At 38.0% G+C, this 22,090-nt stretch overlaps 3 protein-coding genes across 4 annotated transcripts in view; all 3 read right to left on the bottom strand.

The window, feature by feature from the left end:
- LOC108557678 (trithorax group protein osa) overlaps positions 1-16,862 on the bottom strand; it is a 33,859-nt gene extending 16,997 nt beyond the window's left edge. The window contains exons 1-3 of one of the 2 annotated variants that reach the window (XM_017914293.1): positions 15,610-16,862; positions 5,764-5,988; positions 5,419-5,478 (exon numbers count right to left, since the gene is read on the bottom strand). In XM_017914293.1, the coding sequence (XP_017769782.1) occupies positions 5,419-5,478; positions 5,764-5,988; positions 15,610-16,464 (1,140 nt within the window). In that variant the 5' untranslated portion in view covers positions 16,465-16,862. The remainder of the gene's footprint in view (positions 1-5,418; positions 5,479-5,763; positions 5,989-15,609) is intronic. The other variant, XM_017914292.1, reaches the window with a different exon arrangement.
- A 1,275-nt stretch (positions 16,863-18,137) lies between these two features.
- On the bottom strand, positions 18,138-20,197 carry LOC108557679 (katanin p60 ATPase-containing subunit A-like 1). The gene is made up of 4 exons (XM_017914296.1): positions 20,102-20,197; positions 19,542-19,965; positions 18,894-19,485; positions 18,138-18,844 (listed from the first exon to the last, which is right to left on the bottom strand). The coding sequence occupies exons 2-4, from the start codon at positions 19,949-19,951 to the stop codon at positions 18,263-18,265; spliced, it is 1,584 nt and encodes a 527-aa protein (XP_017769785.1). The 5' UTR covers positions 19,952-19,965; positions 20,102-20,197; the 3' UTR covers positions 18,138-18,262.
- Positions 20,198-20,620: 423 nt separating this feature from the next.
- On the bottom strand, positions 20,621-21,826 carry LOC108557675 (protein jagunal). The gene is made up of 4 exons (XM_017914289.1): positions 21,623-21,826; positions 21,308-21,449; positions 20,960-21,193; positions 20,621-20,867 (listed from the first exon to the last, which is right to left on the bottom strand). Exons 1-4 carry the CDS (start codon positions 21,712-21,714, stop codon positions 20,739-20,741), a joined length of 597 nt encoding a protein of 198 aa, XP_017769778.1. The 5' UTR covers positions 21,715-21,826; the 3' UTR covers positions 20,621-20,738.
- Between the last annotated feature and the right edge of the window lie 264 nt (positions 21,827-22,090).

A 22,090-nucleotide genomic window follows, 5' to 3' on the forward strand; every position in this document is an offset into this window, starting at 1 on the left:
TCGATTTGCATTATGCAGGAATGAATTAATCATGTCATGAATTAGGCAAAGATCGTGCCGAACATGTGACAAGTCTTGGTAGTCCTTTGGCAGATGCCATTAGCCAAAGCCACCGGGGACAAATGTACCTTGCATCCTCTTCAACTACTCTACTCCACATATGTCTGATTAGCATGCATTCATTGAGAGTCGACTGCGCTGCCAAAACTTTGCAGTCCCACAACTGAAATCCCAAGTTTGCCGCCCCCAACATTTATTATAACTCACGACAATTGCTGTTCCTTTCATACACAGAAAGACACTCGCACACAATCCGTGATTTAAGTAGTTCTTCGTTTCTATTAGCCTAATTACTTCAATCAAAGTTCCTTAACGCACGCGGCGCTTCATTACTACCCTTGTTTGTACTCATAGCTATAGAAATAATTGATTCAAACTTTATCATCTGTACATAATATAATAACAACTTTAGAAATACTCCCCGTTCAATATAAAATAATACCCTATTACATAACGTACTTGAATGCAAGGTTAGAAGGAAACTTCTGCTATTTATGTACCAATGGAAATATTCCTCACAATCCTGAGGTCTTCCAAGGTCTATTGTATACATTTTCTGTGCCATCGATGCAAACTTTCCATACTAGTATTGTAACAGGGTGCACAAATAAAACAGTTACAAAGTGTAAACTGAAGGCTTATTCAATAAACAAAACATAAATTAAAACATTGTTTCAATAGAGAATACATTTCAGTTGTTGTTTCCCAATTTCATAATTCATACAATGATGATGAAATTAAACTATTTACTACTATTCGTAGCCTATTGTAAAAATTTACTGTTATCGATTAAAGTTATATAATAGCAGATTATAACAGTGTGTGAATTTAAATACGATTTTTACCATTTACGATTATATAATCAGTAGCGATGACCTAGGTTAACTTTTCGAAATGTTCGATCTAGTTTACATATTTTATCGTGTTTCCAGATCACTGGAACTCACGCTCATAAATAACAGCATCATCTATGGAGGGTTGAAACGCACAAAGGACTAATAAAACAGGTGCATGTGGTTATTTATTTTTAAAGGTTGTACCTTTTTTTCGAGGGGTTGTCTGTACCAAAAATTATATTCCAGGCTAACGAGCGGCGCAGGAAATGAGAAGGGTTACGGGACAAATTACCTTATTTTCCCGACGGATGGAATTTACCGGTAATGTCGCAGACGAATGAATGGGGCTTCGAGTTCGCCTCGACAGAAATAAAAAAAACTAGAAAAAAAAATTGCAACGCTTAAATAACATCGATTCGCATTTCCCGGACGACGTCGTAATCCGTTCTCTTCGATTTGCGTTTGTTACGTTTCCGATGGTCACGCGACATTTATGAGTATGGAATAAAAGAAACGGCAACAACATACATGACGGCAGTGTTTTGGCGATGTGATGCAATTTGAATGATACAATGTCCACGTCATGTGTACAGCAGCAGGCAGTGCAGTAATACCGCATGCAACATTGATAAGGGCCGCCCCCAACCCCCCAGGCCTCGATACTACTGCAAATTGATTAATTAGGGGTTGTCAGGATCGGTCGATTAATTAATTAAATCTAATTAACGATTAATTATCTCTGTACTATCAGGAACAGAAGTCGGCTTATTTTATTAGTTTAATTGGTACCACATCAGCACCAGTAGTTAAGCCTTATCCTTTGCAGAGTTCCAATTTTAGGTAAGGATAACTTCAAATACTTGGAAAATTTGTTTCCAGACGAAACTGTGCATCAATAATAAAACTCTGTGAATGTAGCTTCTTCGTAAATCTTCATACCGCGTATGCATCAAAATTCCATTACAATATTGCTGTAAACAGCTTTAAATTCATTTGAAATGAAACGAGTATTACAAACAGGTTTGACTTATTCTATTAGTTTAATTGGAGCTTCATCTTCTCTGTCTGGTGGGTTGTCAAAGGACTGGAATTATCTGAGGAACAAAGGCTCTCTGAACGTGGCATTACTTTAGTTGATTTGTTTGGAAAATATTTACGAAATTTGATGAGAGGACCAAATGGCTTCAGTTTATTCGAGCTGTATACAAATGCAAAGGATTCGCAAAAAGCACGCTATCAGAAGAATAAACACGTTCAATATTAATAAAGTCGGCAGAGACACGACAGAAACAACGAATATAAAAAAGACGAAAAGTATACTAGAGGTAGACTCGAGAATGGCAGTCCTGGTTCAGTGGAGTTGATAAAAGCCTAACGAGAAATGTCGCTCAGATCCAGCTCGGAAAGCCCCACCGGGTCACAGCTTGTATCTAAACACTTTAGCAAATAGCTTATATGCGATTACTCCGACGAAAGCACGCTTATGGCTCTGTTAGTCCTGTCAGCCGAATCACAAAATAACAAAAAAAAATAGAGCTCACAGGGATGAGAGGAAACGGGTACTACGATCAAAAAAGAAACAAGCTTTAAAAATCATTTTCGCCTTCATCGCAACTTTGTTTCTCTAAAATTTCGATTAAAACAAAGGCAACTTATGAAAAGTTTTATTACTTCGGATCAACACAACTCTTTATTTAATTTCTTTCCGTTTCGGACACACGTCTTGATGACTGTGTGATATAAATGAATTAAGGAAAAGGCGAAAATTTAATCGAGTTATAAAAATTTAAGCGAGGATAAAATTGTGCCGTAAAGTGGATAAATTAAATTCGCTGGAACGCGTGAAGTGAGATTATGAAACAAAAGGTGAAAAGGTTCGAATTGAACGCAAACAGAAAGAGCTTCGTATGCAGGTGGGGTGTATTATTCTGCATGCCTGATACGAATCCTCATCATCATCAACATCATCGTCGTGGCTGTGTGATCGTAAAAGTGATGGGCCGTAATTTGCATACGCGGTAAACAGTAATTCATTTAATTCCGCTGTAAATCATGCAAATTACAGGACACGCGTTCGCAGGAGAACGTATGTTCATTCGGGCCTGAATCACGGGGAGACCAAGAATATTACCTGAACCCAACGACGCTGGTTACACAAAAAAAATAATTAAGAAACTCCGAGAATAAGTAGGTGCTGTTTCCTGATATCCAATGGTTGAGAGCTTCCGCCTTTAAACTATACAACGGTTCTCCTCTCCAGGTGTATCGACAGAAAAGCTTCCTGCGACCTAATTGTTTTCTTCGCTTCCCTTTATAGTCGTCACCGCCGTTACTTCATAATTAAACCTTTTATGAATGCTTCAAGTGTGCCAACGAACTTAACAAAAGCGATAGGTTACAAGGAAATTAATTAATTGAAGCAAAAGCACCACCATTTATATCGATATCGATTCACATCAATCATCAGACCTTTCAGAAAAATAACAAACCGTTGCAGTAGCTTTGATTTTCTCATCAGCGATTTTATTATACGAACATCTATCACAATAAAGATTTACGATCCTGAATAATAAAAGCAATAAAAGAAAAACAGAAAATGAATCAGAGCTAAATAAACATCAGCAAGTGGTAATTCAGTTGGCAAATTGAAAGCCCGAAGATCATCGAGCAATTTTAATAGACAACACATTGAGATTGCGTTCGGTTATAAATAAACGAACATGCAATAACAGTTAATCAAAACCGAATTACGTAACGTCTCGAACAAATGAGTTTCCCGGCGGAGTTTATTCATTCGCTTCGTTTATTCAGAGAAGTGCCGGAATCCGCAGAGAAACAAACGAAAATAAAATTAATAGAATAGTCCCAAGAGTCGCGAAGAATATAAAAAAACACTATGATGATGCACAAGAATAACAACTTAAATGAACAGCTGCAAATTCAAACAAAACACTTGTTTTTGGTGTTAAGCAAAACAAACAGAAACTGCATACATCCTTTAGCAACAATGTGGAGTTGTTAATACAACGTGCTGTTTCGAATTGCAGCATTAGATTGCACAAATGTTTTTCTTTGTGCATGCTCTCGGAATAGAATAGAATTTGATCTATATTGTGAAATCTCTGTCGACTCTTACCATATGCTATTTTAGCTTTATATGGGACAGCTGTCAACTGCGTAGAAAAAATGCTCTGTGTAGAGTGGTATAATACATTTGTGGTGTAAAAAGTAGATGTAATATTGAAATTTAGAATGTAGTCTGGATGTGATTTACTGTTTTTATATGATTTCAATGGTTCATAAAGAAAAACGGTTCAAGGGTTAAAGCCCTTAAAAAGAAAATGGGTTCGGGTTCAGAGAAATAGTAGACTCGCAGTGCAAACCGGTTCTGTACTCTGGCGCAGTGAAGCTTTCCATGACTCGCGTATAGATTACATAAACATCATGCAGAATATATCGTATCAAATACTCAATAATAATTCTTATTTCAGAGTATCAAAAAAAAAACTAAAAAATATGAATACGTATCAATGAAATTTTTGTATTTCGAATATCTACTTTTAAATATTTAATATTCGAAGCACTTAGGTAGTACAACATACTATATAGTTAAGCAGGTCAGTTGATGCAATCCTCGTAGCTTTTAAAAGCGCATCACATGGATTTTATCACTAAAACATTGCCATTTTGATTGAGTACGCCATTCGGCGAAATGAAGTCGTAAATGTTAGGTAGCCATCATAAATCGAACAAACAAATGTGTTTAAGAGGTAGAAGTACATGTGAATGTTTCATTTTCAACAAAAATGTTCTCTGCAATGTTGTAATTTTTTATGGTTGACTTGACGTATGTGTAACATGTTATGTAAGATTAAGTACAAATTGGCTGAGTCAGTGCATTGTTTTGATAATGCGAATTAGTCAATTAGCAGTACACGTTTGGAACGAGTTAGGTGGTCAGAACACGAAGAGGCTGGAGCACGCGGCGAACAATTGAAAGGACCAGAATGTAGTGTATACAAACAATTGCCACCCACTTGCATAAAAAGAGAAGCACGTGTTGTCTGCGGCAGCCTCTCGGTCAAGAACACTTGCTAATTATGCAACGGCGTCCCGTGAACGCGGGACCATTAAAATGATGTTCACCAACCCCGTCGGGCAAGGATGAGCTCAGCAAAGGTAAACCCATGGTTTAATTACGTACGAGTAGCTTTGTCGTCGTCTTATTGCCTGATCCCGGAGACGGTGAATGGAATGTTTTTGAAAAGATTTACGAGGTAATTGAATGCTTTACGACGTATGAAATCGTAGCATTTTAATGGCAATTGTTCGGTCGATAAAGTGAATCCTTTAAGAAGGGAAAACATAACCGGAGTGAAATCCGACCGGAGCCGTAAAAGCAAACGTAACAAGAAACCAGTTAACCGGCCATAAAGTCCACCTTTGTTTATTAAAGCTGGCTGCTGCTTCTTGTCATTTGTCGATGGTAGCTCTTTTAAAGATTATTCAATCGACTACTTACCGCTTGATCGGGAGCATGAGCGTTAGGAGTCGTCGGCTGGGCAGGCCTGCTGGGGAATCCCTGGAAAGAGAAACAAAGAAATAAAATCAGTCCTCGATTTTGATTGAAGGTATTATAGTAATTGCAGAATATATCTTAATTCTGCAAATCCAGATTACGGAATTATGGGTGATCCTGCGGAGCTGTCATTTGCGGGATTTTCTCCTAATTCGCATTAATCTGCGACACGGTACGCCAATATAGGCTATGATAGATTTCCCTTGTAGTCCGAACCACGGACAGAGGATAATTGGTCGCATTTACCGGGATGAGGTTTCGGTGATTAATTAGTAATAGAGTGCTTACCTGGTGTTGGTTTGATGGCGGCTGATGAGACGGGCTCGGCGGTAAACCAGGTCCAGGCGAGTGACTTGGAGGTTGCGAGGGTTGCGGGGACGGCTGGCTAGCAGGAACTGACGTCGGCGGCGGGCCAGGACTGCCAGGACCAGTTACCGGAGGTCCGGGCCAACCGCCTCTTCCCTCCCCGTATCCAGGACTCGGGGCGGACAACCCACTGTAGGCAGGAGACAACTGCAAAAGAGCATCAGCGTTAAAAAAAAAATAACAAGAAGTAGATACATCAGTCTGTTTGTGGATCATGATCATGCGGAGGATAGGCATCAGGTAGTCGATAAATTCGTATTTACGAAGTTGACGGCTCGGAATTGGAATGACAATGGGTTGTGACTGACCTAAGCCAACTCTCGTCCCGATTAGATAACTGCTGAAACGAGTAGCCAACTGGCAGTAGCTCGCAGCGGTATAAGTCATGAGGAATTAGTTCGGGTCGGAGGACCACCATCCCATCCGAACCCCCGATCATCATTCGCAACGACCTGCTCTTGCATTACCAACAAAGCCGAAGCTTCTGAATTAATTCCAATTTCATTAAAAAGACCGGAGCTGCTGGAAACCACGTGTTGCTCGATTTAAAATTCCTCAGAATAAGGCTACCCACACATGCCCACAACACAAACATACGCACACACATACACTCGATCACGGAGTAAATACAAAAATCTTTCATTCATAATATTTATGTTTCAGGTCGTGCGGATCAGTCAGCATTTCCCGAAGTCTCGTTTGGGTAAACAGTCTAGCAATCTATTTTTACCTTTCGTTTTCCGCTAAAGCACTTGTCAATTCGATACGTATACATCTCTGAATCTCCGAACACGATACGCGCTTTTCCTCACAAACTGTGGAAAATCAATGCGAACGCGCGCGCATTCTGCTTTACCTTTACATCAAAATATTTGATTTTTACTAATAGCAGTCATTCAAAATATACGATTAATTCGTAACAGTTTCCATTTACCATATCTGAAGTACTAATTAATATTTTTTAAACGTAATTTGTTAAAAATGTATATCAAGAAAAAAGTAATTTGATTAACATTTTAATTTCGGAGAACTATCATGAACTTAAAAAGAATTTGTGTATGAGTATGTTCTCACTAACATATTCGCAAATAAAAAAAATGTATGCGTTACAGGTTTTGCGAGTAAACAAAGCTGGGAGTGCAAAATGCACATCAAACAAAAGATACTTATCGGGAATAAAGCGTAATTAGATGAATGAAACAATCTGGGCCAAAGTATAGCGCACAATCTAATTCCGTCTACAAAAGGGAACATTCGCGTCGCCGGAAATGTATATCTGGAACACAAATGGTGTCCAATTAGTGTTTCCAAATTGTTTGCGCAAACTTGTGCTCGCCCTTTAAAAGCGTACGCGCCTCGGGGCAATTATGCTAAAACTCGCTTTTTGCGGCTCAAAGATCCTCCTCTATTATTTAAAATACGAATCGGTTTTCGCGTTTAAAGTGTTTCCTGCGAACGGATCTTAAAAGGAACATTTTACTTTGCATATAATCATTCTTGTAATATTATTTATATGTATTACGTCTCACTTTCTTTATTGGCATTAATATTACCCTTTGTTCCACCACGTTCAAACATCAATCTTTATTGTGCACTTTTCATAGATAAAACATGAATTATTTCATATCAAGGACGTAAATTAATAACATGATTCTGATTACAAAACTTGCTTCAATACGAAAATATCAAAATTTCACATAACACGGCAGAATAACGTACAGAATATATGAAATGGAATTGATTTCTCGTGATTAAACTTACGGATTATCGAAGGTTCTAAATTGCACCTTGCATAAGTGCAGTATAAACTGCTAGAAAATAATATTTTGCGGTCTTCTTCTGCCATTAAGTTTCACTAACATTTGAATTACGGGTAGGGGACGGCTTCGTGATTCGTAATGCACGAAGTTTTCCTTTGTTGCGCAACGTGGAGCCGACCTTGCTGCTTCTTTTCAATTTAAACAAAAAGTGCTCCTTTGATGTACATTGGAAGCGTGTAACTTGATGTTGTTGGATGCTATTGAAAAGCGCTAATAAACTGGATGTCAATGTTCAAATAACTACGAGAGAAGCGCACTTGGAGGATTCTGTTCCGCTTCAATAGTCCAATAAAATAAGACAAAACATGGAGCATCACAACTTTTCATCCTAAAAATCAAACGGAAACTTAACGTCTGATGCGACGTTTAATTCTCTTATGGGAATGGGATTCAGACGGCTCAGGCTTAAACTTTGATACATCGCAGCAAAGTTCGTGATTTGTGTGAAAGGGAGGGAAGCAGTCCCGTGTATTTGGTAGAAGCTGAAGTGTTAAGTGGATATTGGATTACGATCGTCTCGCAATGTTTGCTTTCTTTACTGTTTAATGCTATTAATTAGTTTAGTCGCATTACTCAATATATTGTTACGATATATAAAGGGCTTCAAATACAAATGTATACTAGTGGTTATATCGAATATCAATGCCATTCGCGGTTAATTATCCGAGGTGCATCAATCAACGAAATAGTTGCGAGCGTACGCGAAGTAATTGCGTCCATTAAACTCAATCCCCCCGCGCTTTCAATGGAATTATACTAGGGGAAACATATTAATTACCGGACAGGCTGGACCCCCCATGTGTGGGAGTGAAAAAGACGGGACGATAAATTCGACGAGTGGAAAGGGAATGGGAACGGGAACGGGAGCGTCCGTCCGGCGTTACACAGCGAGAATTAAATTAGCGTTTCGGTTCCGGCAGCAAAACCGTGTTTCTCTCCTCTTACCCCTTCGATTCCTCGTTTGCTCCATTTCCAAACATGTTCCGGCAAACACGAAAACATACCGCCCCTGAACATTTCAACCCCCAAGCCCAAAAACGATAAATATTATACAACGTGCGGTTCCATCGAATTAATGCCGCCGCACATTCCATTAGCGTCACGTAACGCACTCTATGTGCAGATGGAATCGAATGCGTTCGCTAATTTTTGTTTCATATCGTTCAATATTCATTTACAAACTATCCGATTTGTGTATTCAAGCAAATTAGATCCAGTTTGGTAATTAATAAAATTTTCTACATTCCCTTTACAGTTATTAGCTTCATTAATCAAATTGATTAAATTCTTCATGGAAATGATTTCATAGTAAACTAAATTGATTTTATTTACTCTTGTTAAATGTGGATACAATGAAAATATTCATATTTGCATCTGAATCGTGAGCGTCATTTTTGTCATCAGAGCTGCGCTTGTTATCTTCGCTGCAAGCTCTCCTTTGAATCCTCAGGAATGCCGACGTAAATCCCTTTAAACATTCATTTAAAGAGGAACCTTCGAACCACAGTCGTCCTTCTTTAAAGCGATATCGTTAAAGTAGAAATATCGCTCGCCATATTTCCACCACATTCATTAATCGTAACAATTTGAAAAGTACAACTCGGCCAACCTCCACAGATTCGATTAAAACGAACGAGACTCTTTTTACACTATTCCCGGAAAATTCATTTCGATCAAAATATTGCAAGCGTTTCCGAAGAAGTGCTCCGACTCGAAAATGAGGAGCTTCATGAACTCTACCAAAGGAAGTTTGAAGGATCACGTCCATTTATATACGGATGTATCCCTCGCTTATACCTATATATATATATTTAAATGCATGTGAGAGAATTCCAGGTTCGGCAAGTGTGTGCTCAACGTCACGGCCCGTCAGCTGATTGCATAATAACAAAGTAAAATGGGCGGGCGCGCACACTGATCATATGTCGGTTCAAGTTCAAGGGCGGTCCTTGCATGTTTCTCGGCGGTTTCGATGACACAAAATATCAAAAGCGAACAGAAACAAACAAATATACGGGTTGTTGGAGGGACAGGAAAAGGGAATGTATATAACACGGTGAAACTGCGAAATATCTATTAATGGGATTCCAAATACGACCGGTTTATTTATGGAAGCAATTTACTACTATTCATGTGGAGTAGTGTGTAGTGAAACGGGATGGACGCGTTTATAGTCAGGCCAAGTTCGGCGAAGGACCAGCCCAACCGGCCGTCAGAAGAGGATGCATATACAATTCCGTGGTTCATTTTAGGTTCGACGAACGGAATTCATAAACCCGGATGATATGATCACATAACTTGTAGTGATCACATGGTTTTGGTTGCTGAGGAGATGTAACGCGTGGTGGAGGAGGTGAAGAGGTGGCATTACGATTCAATACGTCCTTAAGAGGTCTGCCAGTTTCGCAATTACTTTAATGAAAATTACTCGGCATGCAGGCGCCGCACAATTTAGTCCGTGATTGGCCAGCAGCAACATACGTGCCTATTAGAAACAGATGATCCATTTGATCATAAACCACCTGGGGCCCCAGCATCTCACAAACCACTCACTCTATTCCAATCAATCAACGCACAAAAAACTAATAACTTTCTGAAAAGTATACTTGCGAAATAAAGCATTACTTTGAAGATTGTCCAAAAAAAAAGTCACATACTAATATGAGAACAGTTTTTGCAATACAAGAAACATGGAGAAAAATTGAAAATCTTTAGTGGGAGCTAAAATTTGATTTGCTAACATCGAACATAAAGTGATGTTTAAATAAATTAACTTAAAAGTCTGAATTTTACAGTCAGGGATAACCTAAAGAAAGATATGCAATTCTCTAAAAGTAGTTGCTTACCACTATAGAGAAGAGGTACAATGATCCCGCTGTAGCTAACCACTAAAGAGAGAAGGCTAAACTTCGTCTACGTTAAAGAGAGAGGCACAGAGAGTATGTTCCTCCAAATGTAGAGCCACTCCCTAAAAAGAAAAATACAGAGTAAGCTCCACCAAATTTGGTCCAGCATTAAAGAGATACAGTGCATTTTTATGGACTAAATCATTGAACCTAACAATTGAAAAAAGATTTACCTATCAAGCTAATAAGATTGATCAGCTGTCAAAAGTTACAACTGAAGACTCCTAAGAGGTAAACAATAGTACCTACATATGATTAATACAAAAATATCATTTCGTGCAGTTTTTACAAAGATGTAAATCAACGTCATCAACTCGCCTATTTCAAAATGGTGGTTATATAGAAGACTATACTGGTGAGGAAACTCCAGTTACTCCCAAAGGGTTCGCCCTATCCACCAAGCTAAATTTAGCAACTAAAACAGCAAACCCCCTCCACCGTCCCAAAGAGATGAGGACATAAAAACAACACGAAGATGAAACTTTATAATGAGCGAAGTTCAGAATAAATAAAAATCACGTATATGTCGGTGTCGCCTTTCATGAAGAGACGTTCCTAATTAATGGCGAGGAGTAATGAGACTCCAGTACCGGTAATGAATGCTCCAGTTCAAATTGAACATAGTCTCCGTCCGCACAAGTTAACTACACGCAACGGGTTACGCAATTGTTGCATAAGCGATACGTCTTATCGGGTCGCGGGGCAGCCGGATAGCGATTATCGAATTGGCAGCTTGTGTGAAACCATTGCGGCAACTTTTCGAGTTAAACGCAAAATCTACGATATACTTGGAAACCCTGCGCTGTTCAAAAGGTAAATAAACAAATTTCAATTGACACTTGACTATTCGAAACTAAAAACAAACCAACATATATAAAATTATATCTCCTATCGAAGCTTATTATCCTCTTACAGTATCGTTTATTCATAAAAAAAACATAAATATTAACAAATTTGATGCCATCCACTAAATAAGCATCATCAGAAAATTTTTGGAGACTTATCATGATTTTTATAACCGCATATGCTTGGAAACAGATTATCCACTATGGTCATATTTGGAAACTTTCCAGTTACATAGATATCTCTTTTATCTCGTCAAATATTTTCTTCCATTTTATACTTTGACAAATATTCAAACTTTAGAAAGTTATTTTCCAATAGACATATCAACAATACATATAATTTTAATAAAGTTATATTTTGAAGTTATTTTTATATCCAAATACGATGTTTTTTCTAATATAGATTATTGAACCTAATGACAGGAGAGGGATATCGTTTCAAGTTAAAGTAACATATGTTCATTTACTTTGGTTCGCTCCAATATGACATTTATCCAAGCTAAACTGGATATATTATATGGTTGCTCTGTATGTCTCTCTTGCACATAAACACAATATAGGTGCTCATTACGCAATCAATTTGAATCAATTACGTGAGAGCAGTGGTATTATGCAAGTTCAGGAACGGTTATGCAAATGCACCTCTCAAGTGCAGGGTCCGGCGAGATCGAATTTGCATGGGTCGGAGGAAGGAAGCAAGATCTCGGAAGACAATAAATGGGTCCCAGCCATAGGACGCAAACCGAATATGGCACAAATCGCGGACAAGCTAAGAATAGAATATCCAGTTGTTCTGCAAATTCAAACTTGGCGCCTCAAGGCATGGATTACGATGTCCGCTGACGCAGCCGCAATACCATGGACGAGGCTCAGAGAAAGCCAACAACTATATTATACAAGGAGAAAACATATGGTAGGCGCGAGATATCATTTTCCGCTCCGTGGATCTCGAACGCGTTCGCATTTTCGTCATTATCCACGGCCGAAAAGAGACAAAAAAGGCGATCAACATTCGAATGAAACATGGCGCTTTCCAATATGACCGACGCTCGCTCGCATTGATGACATGATGCCAAGGTACATCTGCTATGGGCATAGGAAACGCCGCAACGCACCGCTCGTTGCGTTATTTTTATCCGGACCCGTTGATTTATTTATACTCGACTATGTTTTATCCCTTTTGCTCTCATCTTCCCTCTCCTCAAATCCAGATCCAAACAGAATATGAAATAAATAAATAACACGCATGCCCCTAGAGTATGCATCCTTGACCTCGGCTCATTTACACATTTTACCGTGCATTCCGCGCTTTGGCCGGAGGACCAAGCTTTCTAAAATTCGGTTCGCCCGAGGCAAATCACATACTATCGGGGCATTCCTGGGCCCTGGGCATGCGGACCAGAGTGGTGCATGTTTTAGACAACCAGAAGCACGGTGACTTCATTAATTAGGCAACCGTGCTTCCAAAATTGGCGCAAACAACAAACTGTATTACTGCTGATCTTCGCATCCTGGCATTTACAATGACGCAATCGATCGGACTCCGGCCCCAATCCGTGGGGGTTCGCTGGTATTTACCAGCGGGATGACATTTTGAAGCCAAAATGAGCATAAATCGATACTCGCCAAAAACTAATTAACCTCGTATGCAAGCATACTTCGACAAATCAACTAATATCATAATTAATATAATCCCATTCAGAGATTATTAACGTATCATGTTTACTATACCAATGATTCTAATTAAGTTAATGTAAAGATTAAAATAGAAATAAACTATTTTAGTAAACAGTTCATTTTTAATATCACAATCAAATAAACAAATATTGTCTATTATTAGAAAAAATATTATTTCAATTCATTATCAAAAGCATTTGATGATAAGCTCATACTTAATTTATTAATAATAAATGTATTTCGTTAATTCTATCTTTACAACTGAATTGTCAGCTTCATTGCATTTATGGTATTTTTGCTCAAATATAATTCAAGTTTTTCAAAATTAATATCATATTGTATGATTTTAAACACGTTTAATGATTGTAAACTTAAGTTTTGTTATAAAAAAACAATTTAGTAACAAATATATGGTAAAAATAAGATAATTTCAAATATTCGAGGAACGTGGCGACATCTGTGTTTAAAAATTAGCACCTACGTGTAACAGAGTTACACTAATATTGCAAATTATATAAATAACATAATAGTTGTTGCTTCAACATTTCCAAGATAAATTATTTATTTAAAACATCATTGTTCTACTTTTATATTAATCTTAGTAACTAAGATTATTTTAAGATGCTCTTGTCAAAGATAGAAATAGTATGTTGCTTTCCTAATAACACTAATATAGGAATTAAAATATAACGGATTCGATCTGTTTTGTCGGAAACTGGCGAAAGCAATAAATTAAGTTGAAGAGATTCGACGATCGCTAGTAAGCATAAAAAGTGGTCTGAAACAAGTGTCAAAGAGCAGTGTCACCACATGTGGTTGAATACACCATTCAGTTCGCATTCCTTTTCATTGTATAAGCGACTCGTATTGTGCATTGTGAGAACCTAGTGAGTATAAGTAAATATCTGGAATGATTGTGCCGTTCGATACCTTCTCGGATTTTCTATAAACGTAAGTAACTGCCTTCGAAGTGAATTGAGAAGCCTGCCTGAGAGATGTATTGAAGGAGCAAACGTAAATCCCGTAATATCCTTCAATAGCCCTACATTTTCCGCATATAAACTTTGCATAAACGAATATAAAAAGGTTCGAGCAAGAAATATGGAGAATATATTCGTATATTCAATAAAAATAATCGAGGAAATCCCGGGTTCTAAATTTGGAACGACTTATAGACTAAATAGTAAATACGGACTAATCTGCTCTCGCTGTATGCACATTAGCATTCCCAAAACAAACAACAGTCGATGAATTGAGTGAATGAAAATTTCGCATACCTAAACCTTACATCATCGCGACTTCTCGCATATCAATTTCTCATTGTCCTGATTCGAATTATCAGTGCACCATTTATAAACCCAACAGGAGATCGTATTCATCATAAATTACGTGTGCTTCATAATATATTCAATATCAACGTCATTACCGAAAACATCAATCATCAGACTACATACTATAGATATACGTGCAATGCCTTCGATTGATAATTGCACTCCATACGCAAGCTGACCACGTGATGTCTTCCTCGCGGTACTGCCAGGCATCCAATTCAATTAAACCATCATGAAGGATGTATATTTTCGAATCAAAGTAATTAACTATTCATACCAAGAATTACCTTCTGATTGGTTTAATCTCAATTGAAATGATCATAAATTTAGCCAAAAACTGTTACTGACAGTATTAATGTTACAATAAAAATAACGTAAAACTTAAATCTATCTTTAACATATTACCTAAGTAATTAGTTGTTTTCGAAGACGTATTCAGAATACAATTCAAATTTATTTCTTTTGAGTATTTTTAGGTGGTTTTAGATACAAGCAAACAAGAAATTAGTAACTGACAGTAACAATTATGGTCTTAAATTGATTATCAAGGAAATAGCGTTTCTTAATAAGCAAAATGATCAATAGTTAATGAGACTCTTCCATAAGGATCTTAAGTGGAAGACTTGAATTAATAATTATGAGAAATCATTGTTCAGATATAGATTTATATATAATATTAATGAGAAATGATATTTACAATATAACATTGTTTGAAGCAATGTCGCTTGTGGCCCCAGTGTTATATGTTGAAATTGGAAAAGTCAATTGAATTTTGATAAGAATTGGAGGCCTGGCGAGATCGAATTTATCATTTTGCATTGTTTATTGAACGCGAGAGTGAAAAAACTGAAAAGGTGGTACGTATGAGTATGATTTAAGGTCAAGCTGTTTCGCGTTTCTTCCTGCCATATAGAATGTTATAGAAAGCTACACGTGGTCAGCTGTCAGATGCATCGAAGAGGCAATAACTTATTTGAATGGGTAATAATTTCCGTTGTTTTTGTTTAGTCGCGATCGCAAAGCAACGCAACAATAAGCAAACAAACCTCGGCTCTGGACAATTTTAACATTATTCTCGAGGTTTATGCTCGTTCTTGCAGCGATGTTGATTATTTATTTTGCGCTTCCTGAATGGCAAGGCAGACATGTGGAAGGATGGCAATTCAAAGGTGTAGTGATCGTTACTTACCGAGGTTTGATTTCTATACGGAGCTCCGGCAGGTGGACCGGTGGCGGCGCCGTAGGGCTTCTGCGGGGGCCAAGCCTGATTGTATGATTGTTCGTAATTAGTGGGATTGTACCTTTGTATAGGGTTTGAACTTTGCAACAATTGGTTTAATGTAGGTGTCGGGCCCGTGGGCTGCGATATAGTCTGTCCCGACACGAAACGTGGAGGCGGCTGCGGGGGGAATGGACCAGGAGCTGCGGGGCCCCCGGGTCCAGGTCCAGGACCGGAGCCGCCAGGTCCGGGACCTGGCCCGCCGCCTGGCGGTACCGCACCGGGCGGTTGCTGCTGCTTTGGCCCGCCGAAGGCCTGACGATGCCCGAACATGGCCCTTTCCGTGTATCCCATGGCCCCGCCGTCGCCGCTGTTGTGCATATCCCTGCCGGCGGCGAACGTGAAGTTGTAATGAACGTCGGCGGCGCCCGGTGGCCCCTCGGATGATGATGATGTTGCGGCGGCGGCGGTGGAGGCATAACCGGATTCTGGCATGGGGGCCATGGGGTCTTCGTTGTGGCCTTGCTGTTCGGCGGTGGTGGTGGTGCTGCCGCCGCCTGCTCCTCCAACACCTCCACCTCCGCCGCCTCCTGCACCGCCACCACCGCCGGTGGCCCCTTCTTGCCTATATTGACTCATCTCCATGCAGACGTTCTTCGAACCGGTATTCTTTCCTTTGCCAACTACAACACTCGCACCGCCTCGTAGGCTACTCTTATCGGTCCCATTTTGCAACAACGAATTCCGCACATTCAGATGCTGATCCGGCTGCACTTTTTCACTATTCACGTCATTTTGTTGCTTTTCAGCCTGCGTTGCAGCCATGTTAAGAAAAACGGCTGCGATCTAGTACTGGCAATCGTTGCCAACACCCCGCGGTTATAGTCAGCAAACGGTGCTTTCCGTCATTTTTATAGCAAAATAAGCACTCACAACGGCGCAAACACATAATAATGTAGTCACTTGAGCACTATCTTTATTCTGTAAATATATAAAGCCACAAAACTTTTTGAATAATCCAAAATGATGGACACATCTGACACACAACTTAATTCCGTATCTACTCCAATAACACGAATGGAGGTTATGGGAAAAAGTACCAGATTCATACGCCACCCTATAATCCAGCAATTAGCGAATATAATCACACACCACTAATGATGTTCCTTCAGAATCTTGAACTCTTCATCCAGAGTAATCTTAGGATTGGACACACCACATTCGCAATCTGAATTTCCTCCAAGGAAGCGGCTCTCAGGCCGGTACTACTTTTTCCTGTAGTCGCATTACCACCACAATAGCGCCAACGTATGGTATCGAAACGTAAACGCGGTTATATTTTCTTCTCAGCCGCGCCAAATTCAAACTTCTGAGTCAAAACAAACCCAGCGCCACCAGATCCGAACACCAACCCCCACCACATCAGCCCTTGCAAACCATCGAGAGAGGGCGAAACCCCCGCTCATCGGACGCATTATACAACCGCAAAAGCATCTTCTTCTTTTTTCTCCAACACAAGAATCACCCCCAATCCTCCAAATCATAGTGATTTCATTATATTGCCATCATATTCTCATCCTATTTAAATATGAACATTGAAATGTGCAAATAAAACGTAAATAATGCATATCAATAAGAAAACTCCATTCATATTCTAATTAAATAACACACGCGGAACTATTTAGACGACGCGAAATAATAAACATCAACTACAGATAACAATTGCAAAATGTTCGTGCATTCTTAGGTTTCCATTCATGTCGAATTAAAGTACCGGCGGAATGTGCGCGCACTTCCTCATAAAAATAAACAACACCAGTAAATAATCAACATCAATTTGTCAATAAAACGTAAACAATAGATAATATTTACAAATTTTCCGAACGATCGGAATCTCCATTGTTGCATTATCATACAATTGTAGTAGTAAATAAATAAAAAGCAAATCCAAAGAAGTTACAATCGGCTTATCCGTAAACAAAATGCGAATGAGAATTAAACAAGAAATCCCATTGAATAAAATCCCAACACCTGATAAGGATGTTGTTGATAGTTCTTTAGATTCATATGTATATATAATAAATGTAAATAAACATATAAATTTTAATGTATATACAACGAAAAAACATATGTAAATAAAATAGTGTCGGGAGTAATCGAAGTAGTAAAAAAATCAAAACAAACGGTAGTAGTATGTTACGTAAATAAATATTTTTTAATCAATAAATTTTATTAAATGCATTAAAATAAGTAACCAAAACAGTTCCAGGTATAATAGATATATAGAAAAGATTAATAATAATAAATAGACGATTACTTTCTATCGATATAAACGTTAACGTAAATTTAGTAACAGTTTGTTCGTATAAGTTTGTTGTGTAAGTAAAAATTCGAAAAAGAAAACAACAAACAAACAGAAAACAGTACAATTTAAAATAAGTTTCTACTTGATACAGTTAAAAACAACATTATTAAAAAAATATCTTAAACCAATAGTAATAGAATTATAATTATATGTGTATTTTATAATGTTTTTCATTTTGATATGAAATATTAAGATCCGTGTCTTAAGTTGGTGTGTTAATAAATGAAAGCGGTGAAATAGGATTTTTCTGCAATACTATCATGAAGATCCGAACTCATTCATCCACTTATCATACTTATCTAAGTCATCCTTGGAGACGCTCTTATTATTTTTCTCGACGGCTTCCTCGAAATCGCGCACAGTAACGGGTAGATCGAGCTCCTCCTTGGGTAGTTGTTTTATCTGATCCGGTTTCAATCCGAAGATCTTACGACGCATCGACATCATCGATGCATCTCTGCAGACGTTTGTGATATCCGCTCCAGAATAGCCGTCCAGTTTCTTGGCAATATCAATGAGATTCACATCTGGATCCAACTTCACTTCGCGCAAGTTGATTTTTAGCAAAGCTTCCCGTCCTTCTTCGGTGGGAAGAGGAATATAAATGCGCTTCTCTAATCGACGTCTTAAAGCCTCGTCTATATCCCAAGGAAAGTTTGTGGCAGCAAGCACCATAACTACCTTACCGGGTTCATCGTTATTTGCCGTTATACCATCCATTTGCACCAGTAATTCTGATTTCACCCTGCGAGATGCTTCATGCTCGGACTCGGATCCTCTGCGAGAACAAAGCGAATCTATCTCATCTATGAAGATAGTACTGGGAGCATAAAATCTTGCCTAAAACAAAAAGGGTATAATCGCGAATCGCAATAAGTTTGTATTTTACCATCTCGAAAAGCAGCCGGACCATCTTTTCGGACTCTCCTCTATATTTTGATGTTAGTGTACTCGATGAAACATTAAAAAATGTTGTGCCACATTCAGTAGCAACAGCTTTTGCCAACATTGTTTTTCCCGTTCCTGGTGGTCCTACCATTAGAACACCCTTCCATGGCCTTCGGATGCCTTTGAAGAATTCTGGCATCCACATCGGTAAAACAACCGCCTCCTCTAGCAATCTTTTAGCTTCTTGTAAGTCTGCAATGTCGTCCCATCTAATATTAGGATTCTTCTGCACGATATCTCTCTCAAGCGTATCTGCCAATTCGCGCTCCATCCCGTGACATTCAAATTTCCTCTCCTCAGGTTCAGCTTCTCCCTTTTCCTTCTCAGTATTTTCTTCTTTCTCAGCTTTACTATTATCTTGATTACGTTCGGACTTGGACGACGACGGTCGATCCTCCTTGTTTGTGCTCTTGCCAGGTCTGTTTATTTCTTTCCTCTTCGATGCTGCCGTTGAAGAATTAGTTCTGCTATAGTTAATCGGCTTCTTGGGATCTGGTTTTTTAGTGATTCTGGACTTTGCAGGGCCATTGGTCCTAAACTTATACATATTATTCTATGTAAAAATTAACAAAAAAAAAACAAATATAACCTGTTGTTACCAAAACTGTGATCAACTGCTATGGGTGCTGGCCATACATCAGGGTCATGCAGTCCAAGTGAATCCAATGATAATAAATCACTAATATCTCTGACTGGATCATCTCTCAAAGATGGTCTCCTAGCCCCAATTGGTGTCTCTCCACTGATTTCCATCCTCCAATTGTTCAGCATGTTTTTCAGGACTTTCAGATGCTCATACTCTTCAGCTATTAACTTCTGGACCTCCTGCCATTTATTCTTCCTTCCTGCCTCAGGTATATTTAAGATTAGTCTGTTAATCATCTGTAGTACACCCTCATAATAAACCTCCGAGCTTTCATAATTCCCTAGCATCAACATCTCCCTTGCTAAAGTAACATTATCCCCAATATCTTTAACCCTTACAGCCATCACGACCATTCCGAATACAATAACTAAAAATAACAAAAATATTTTAGTAATACAGATTCCATTTTTTTTTGTTATTTTTAAAGGCCTTGATATAGAGCCTTTAAACAACCCAAGGTTTTCCTGTACTATTCCGTTTAGTGTTTACGTAAGAAATGTTACCTTTACGAGTTCTAGATGAAATTGTTGATGATTTGTTAATTTTGTTTTATTTGATATTATTAATGTTGTTCCATTTAGCACACGTCCGCGCCCTCTAACTTGACAGGACTGTCAAAAATCAAAATCCTACAGATTTTTTAGAGGTGTATTGTATGCAACCATACAATATGGAGATCATATGTTATAGCCTAGCTACAAGACATTTATTGCATGAAATCAGTTCAATTTAACGAACTAGAGTAATTACTCTTTTGATATAGGAAATTCATAGTCAGTAAAAGGTTTAGAAGCAATTGTATTTAAAATAACATTTATTTATATGTACAACAGTCACCAAAGATAACAACTTCAATAAATTATTCAAACTTAATGTCAGATGTTGAATAAAATGTTTAGGTTTTTTTTTAAGGCAATAATTAAACATATTTGAAGTACATCATTTTTGAATTACTAACAAAGATTTATAATTCATAACAATTGAACACATTAAAACTGAGTGTAAGAAATATAAATAAAGACTAAAGTAAACAATCTAATCTTTAATAAATAATTTACTAACAGCATATTTACTTTAGTTATTACTTATACCTCTACAGAGAATAGAATGAACTAAACTTGCTGATTTCCGTCAATCAGTTTATTCAGCTTTTTTGGAACCCCTCGCCTTCCAGGCAGATATTAAATTCCATGCAAAGTATGTGGAGAATGAATGAATTTGCACAGCTACTATTATAAAGCCATACCATAACAAACCATAAGGCATTCCCTGTTTAACAAAAAAAAAAACGATAGATCAATTTAAAAAAAAACAATTCAAACTTAATTATCAATCAGAATCATAACTCTGTCAAATTTTACCTGCCACATCTGAACCTCTGATAAAGCCTCCTCATCTTCTTCAGGGTCTGAAGTCAAGTATGTCCAAACATCACCAAAATAATAAATAACTGCATATAAGAGTGGCAAAAATCCGAAAGCTACTAATCCAAAAATGTAATAATTCATAGACTTAATACGATTCTTTCTAATGGCTGCTAGGCCAGAAAATGAAAACAGCAAACTGATGCACCAAAAGTATTCCCACCTTAAAGGCTACAAAAAGGAAGCATTTAATTGATACAGATCAAATCTGAAAGTGTTGGATGATGAGTGTGGAATAAAATAATGCAAGTAGAGATAGTTAAGATAGGTATATTCACCACTCACCTGTGGAATCCTCAACTCCTCAATTTCCAATATAAAAATATCGAATTTATCTAATATATCTGCAGACAACTTTGCTAGCATAACAAAGAATAGTAAATAATGGAAAAATATGCAATGCTTTAGCCTTGATTTATTTAAAGCACTAAAAATATAAGATGATTAAAAAATGTATCCAATAATGTCGCAATTGCGGACAGTTGAATAACTTCAAACAATGGGCAATTACAGTATTAAAATAAAAAGGAACAGCTTTCTGGCTGGAGCTCAACTGGTTGGTGTTGGCATATGTCAGAAATAGTTAGGTTAGCTTATTACCTGATCTGATACTGGGCAGCAACCTTTTGCCTGTAGGCATGGTCAAATCCATCAGACCCAAGAGGTATATAGTGCAATCCCTTGGAAGCCATCGTTGACGAGGGCTACGATATAACCTAATAAGAATACCCGACCGACCTGCCAGTACAAGTCCCAGAAACCAATTCACTGATTCACTGATCTGGATCAGATGTCGCTACCGTCCAGACAAAACAAAAATAATTTAACCCCACCAATGCTAGTACACCAACAAATGTTACAAACAACGTGGCAGGTGGCGCTGTAGCAAACGGACGCTAACTTAACCAGCAACAACAATTTCAAATTTAAATTATTTATACTACCTAATTGTATATATATATTTATTAATGTTTAATTGAATATAATATATACTATGGGATAAAACGTTAAGATACGCTCTTTTTGATAGCTTATTACAAGAAAATGACTGTTTACTCTTTCGATTCT

This window comes from Nicrophorus vespilloides, unplaced genomic scaffold, assembly GCF_001412225.1.
Source record: "Nicrophorus vespilloides isolate i.1.1-1 unplaced genomic scaffold, Nicve_v1.0, whole genome shotgun sequence".
Classification (NCBI taxonomy): domain Eukaryota; kingdom Metazoa; phylum Arthropoda; class Insecta; order Coleoptera; family Silphidae; genus Nicrophorus; species Nicrophorus vespilloides.

Coding starts and splice junctions, on each gene's coding strand:
- LOC108557675 (XM_017914289.1), bottom strand. CDS start 21,714: ATGGCTTCCAAGGGATTGCACTATATACCTCTTGGGTCTGATGGATTT. Junction 21,194..21,307: donor AGGAGTTGAGGATTCCACAG/GTGAGTGGTGAA, acceptor TCCTTTTTGTAG/CCTTTAAGGTGGGAATACTT. Junction 20,868..20,959: donor CAGAGGTTCAGATGTGGCAG/GTAAAATTTGAC, acceptor TTTGTTAAACAG/GGAATGCCTTATGGTTTGTT.
- LOC108557679 (XM_017914296.1), bottom strand. CDS start 19,951: ATGGTCGTGATGGCTGTAAGGGTTAAAGATATTGGGGATAATGTTACT. Junction 19,486..19,541: donor CACAGTTTTGGTAACAACAG/GTTATATTTGTT, acceptor GTATAAGTTTAG/GACCAATGGCCCTGCAAAGT. Junction 18,845..18,893: donor TCCGGCTGCTTTTCGAGATG/GTAAAATACAAA, acceptor TTTTTGTTTTAG/GCAAGATTTTATGCTCCCAG.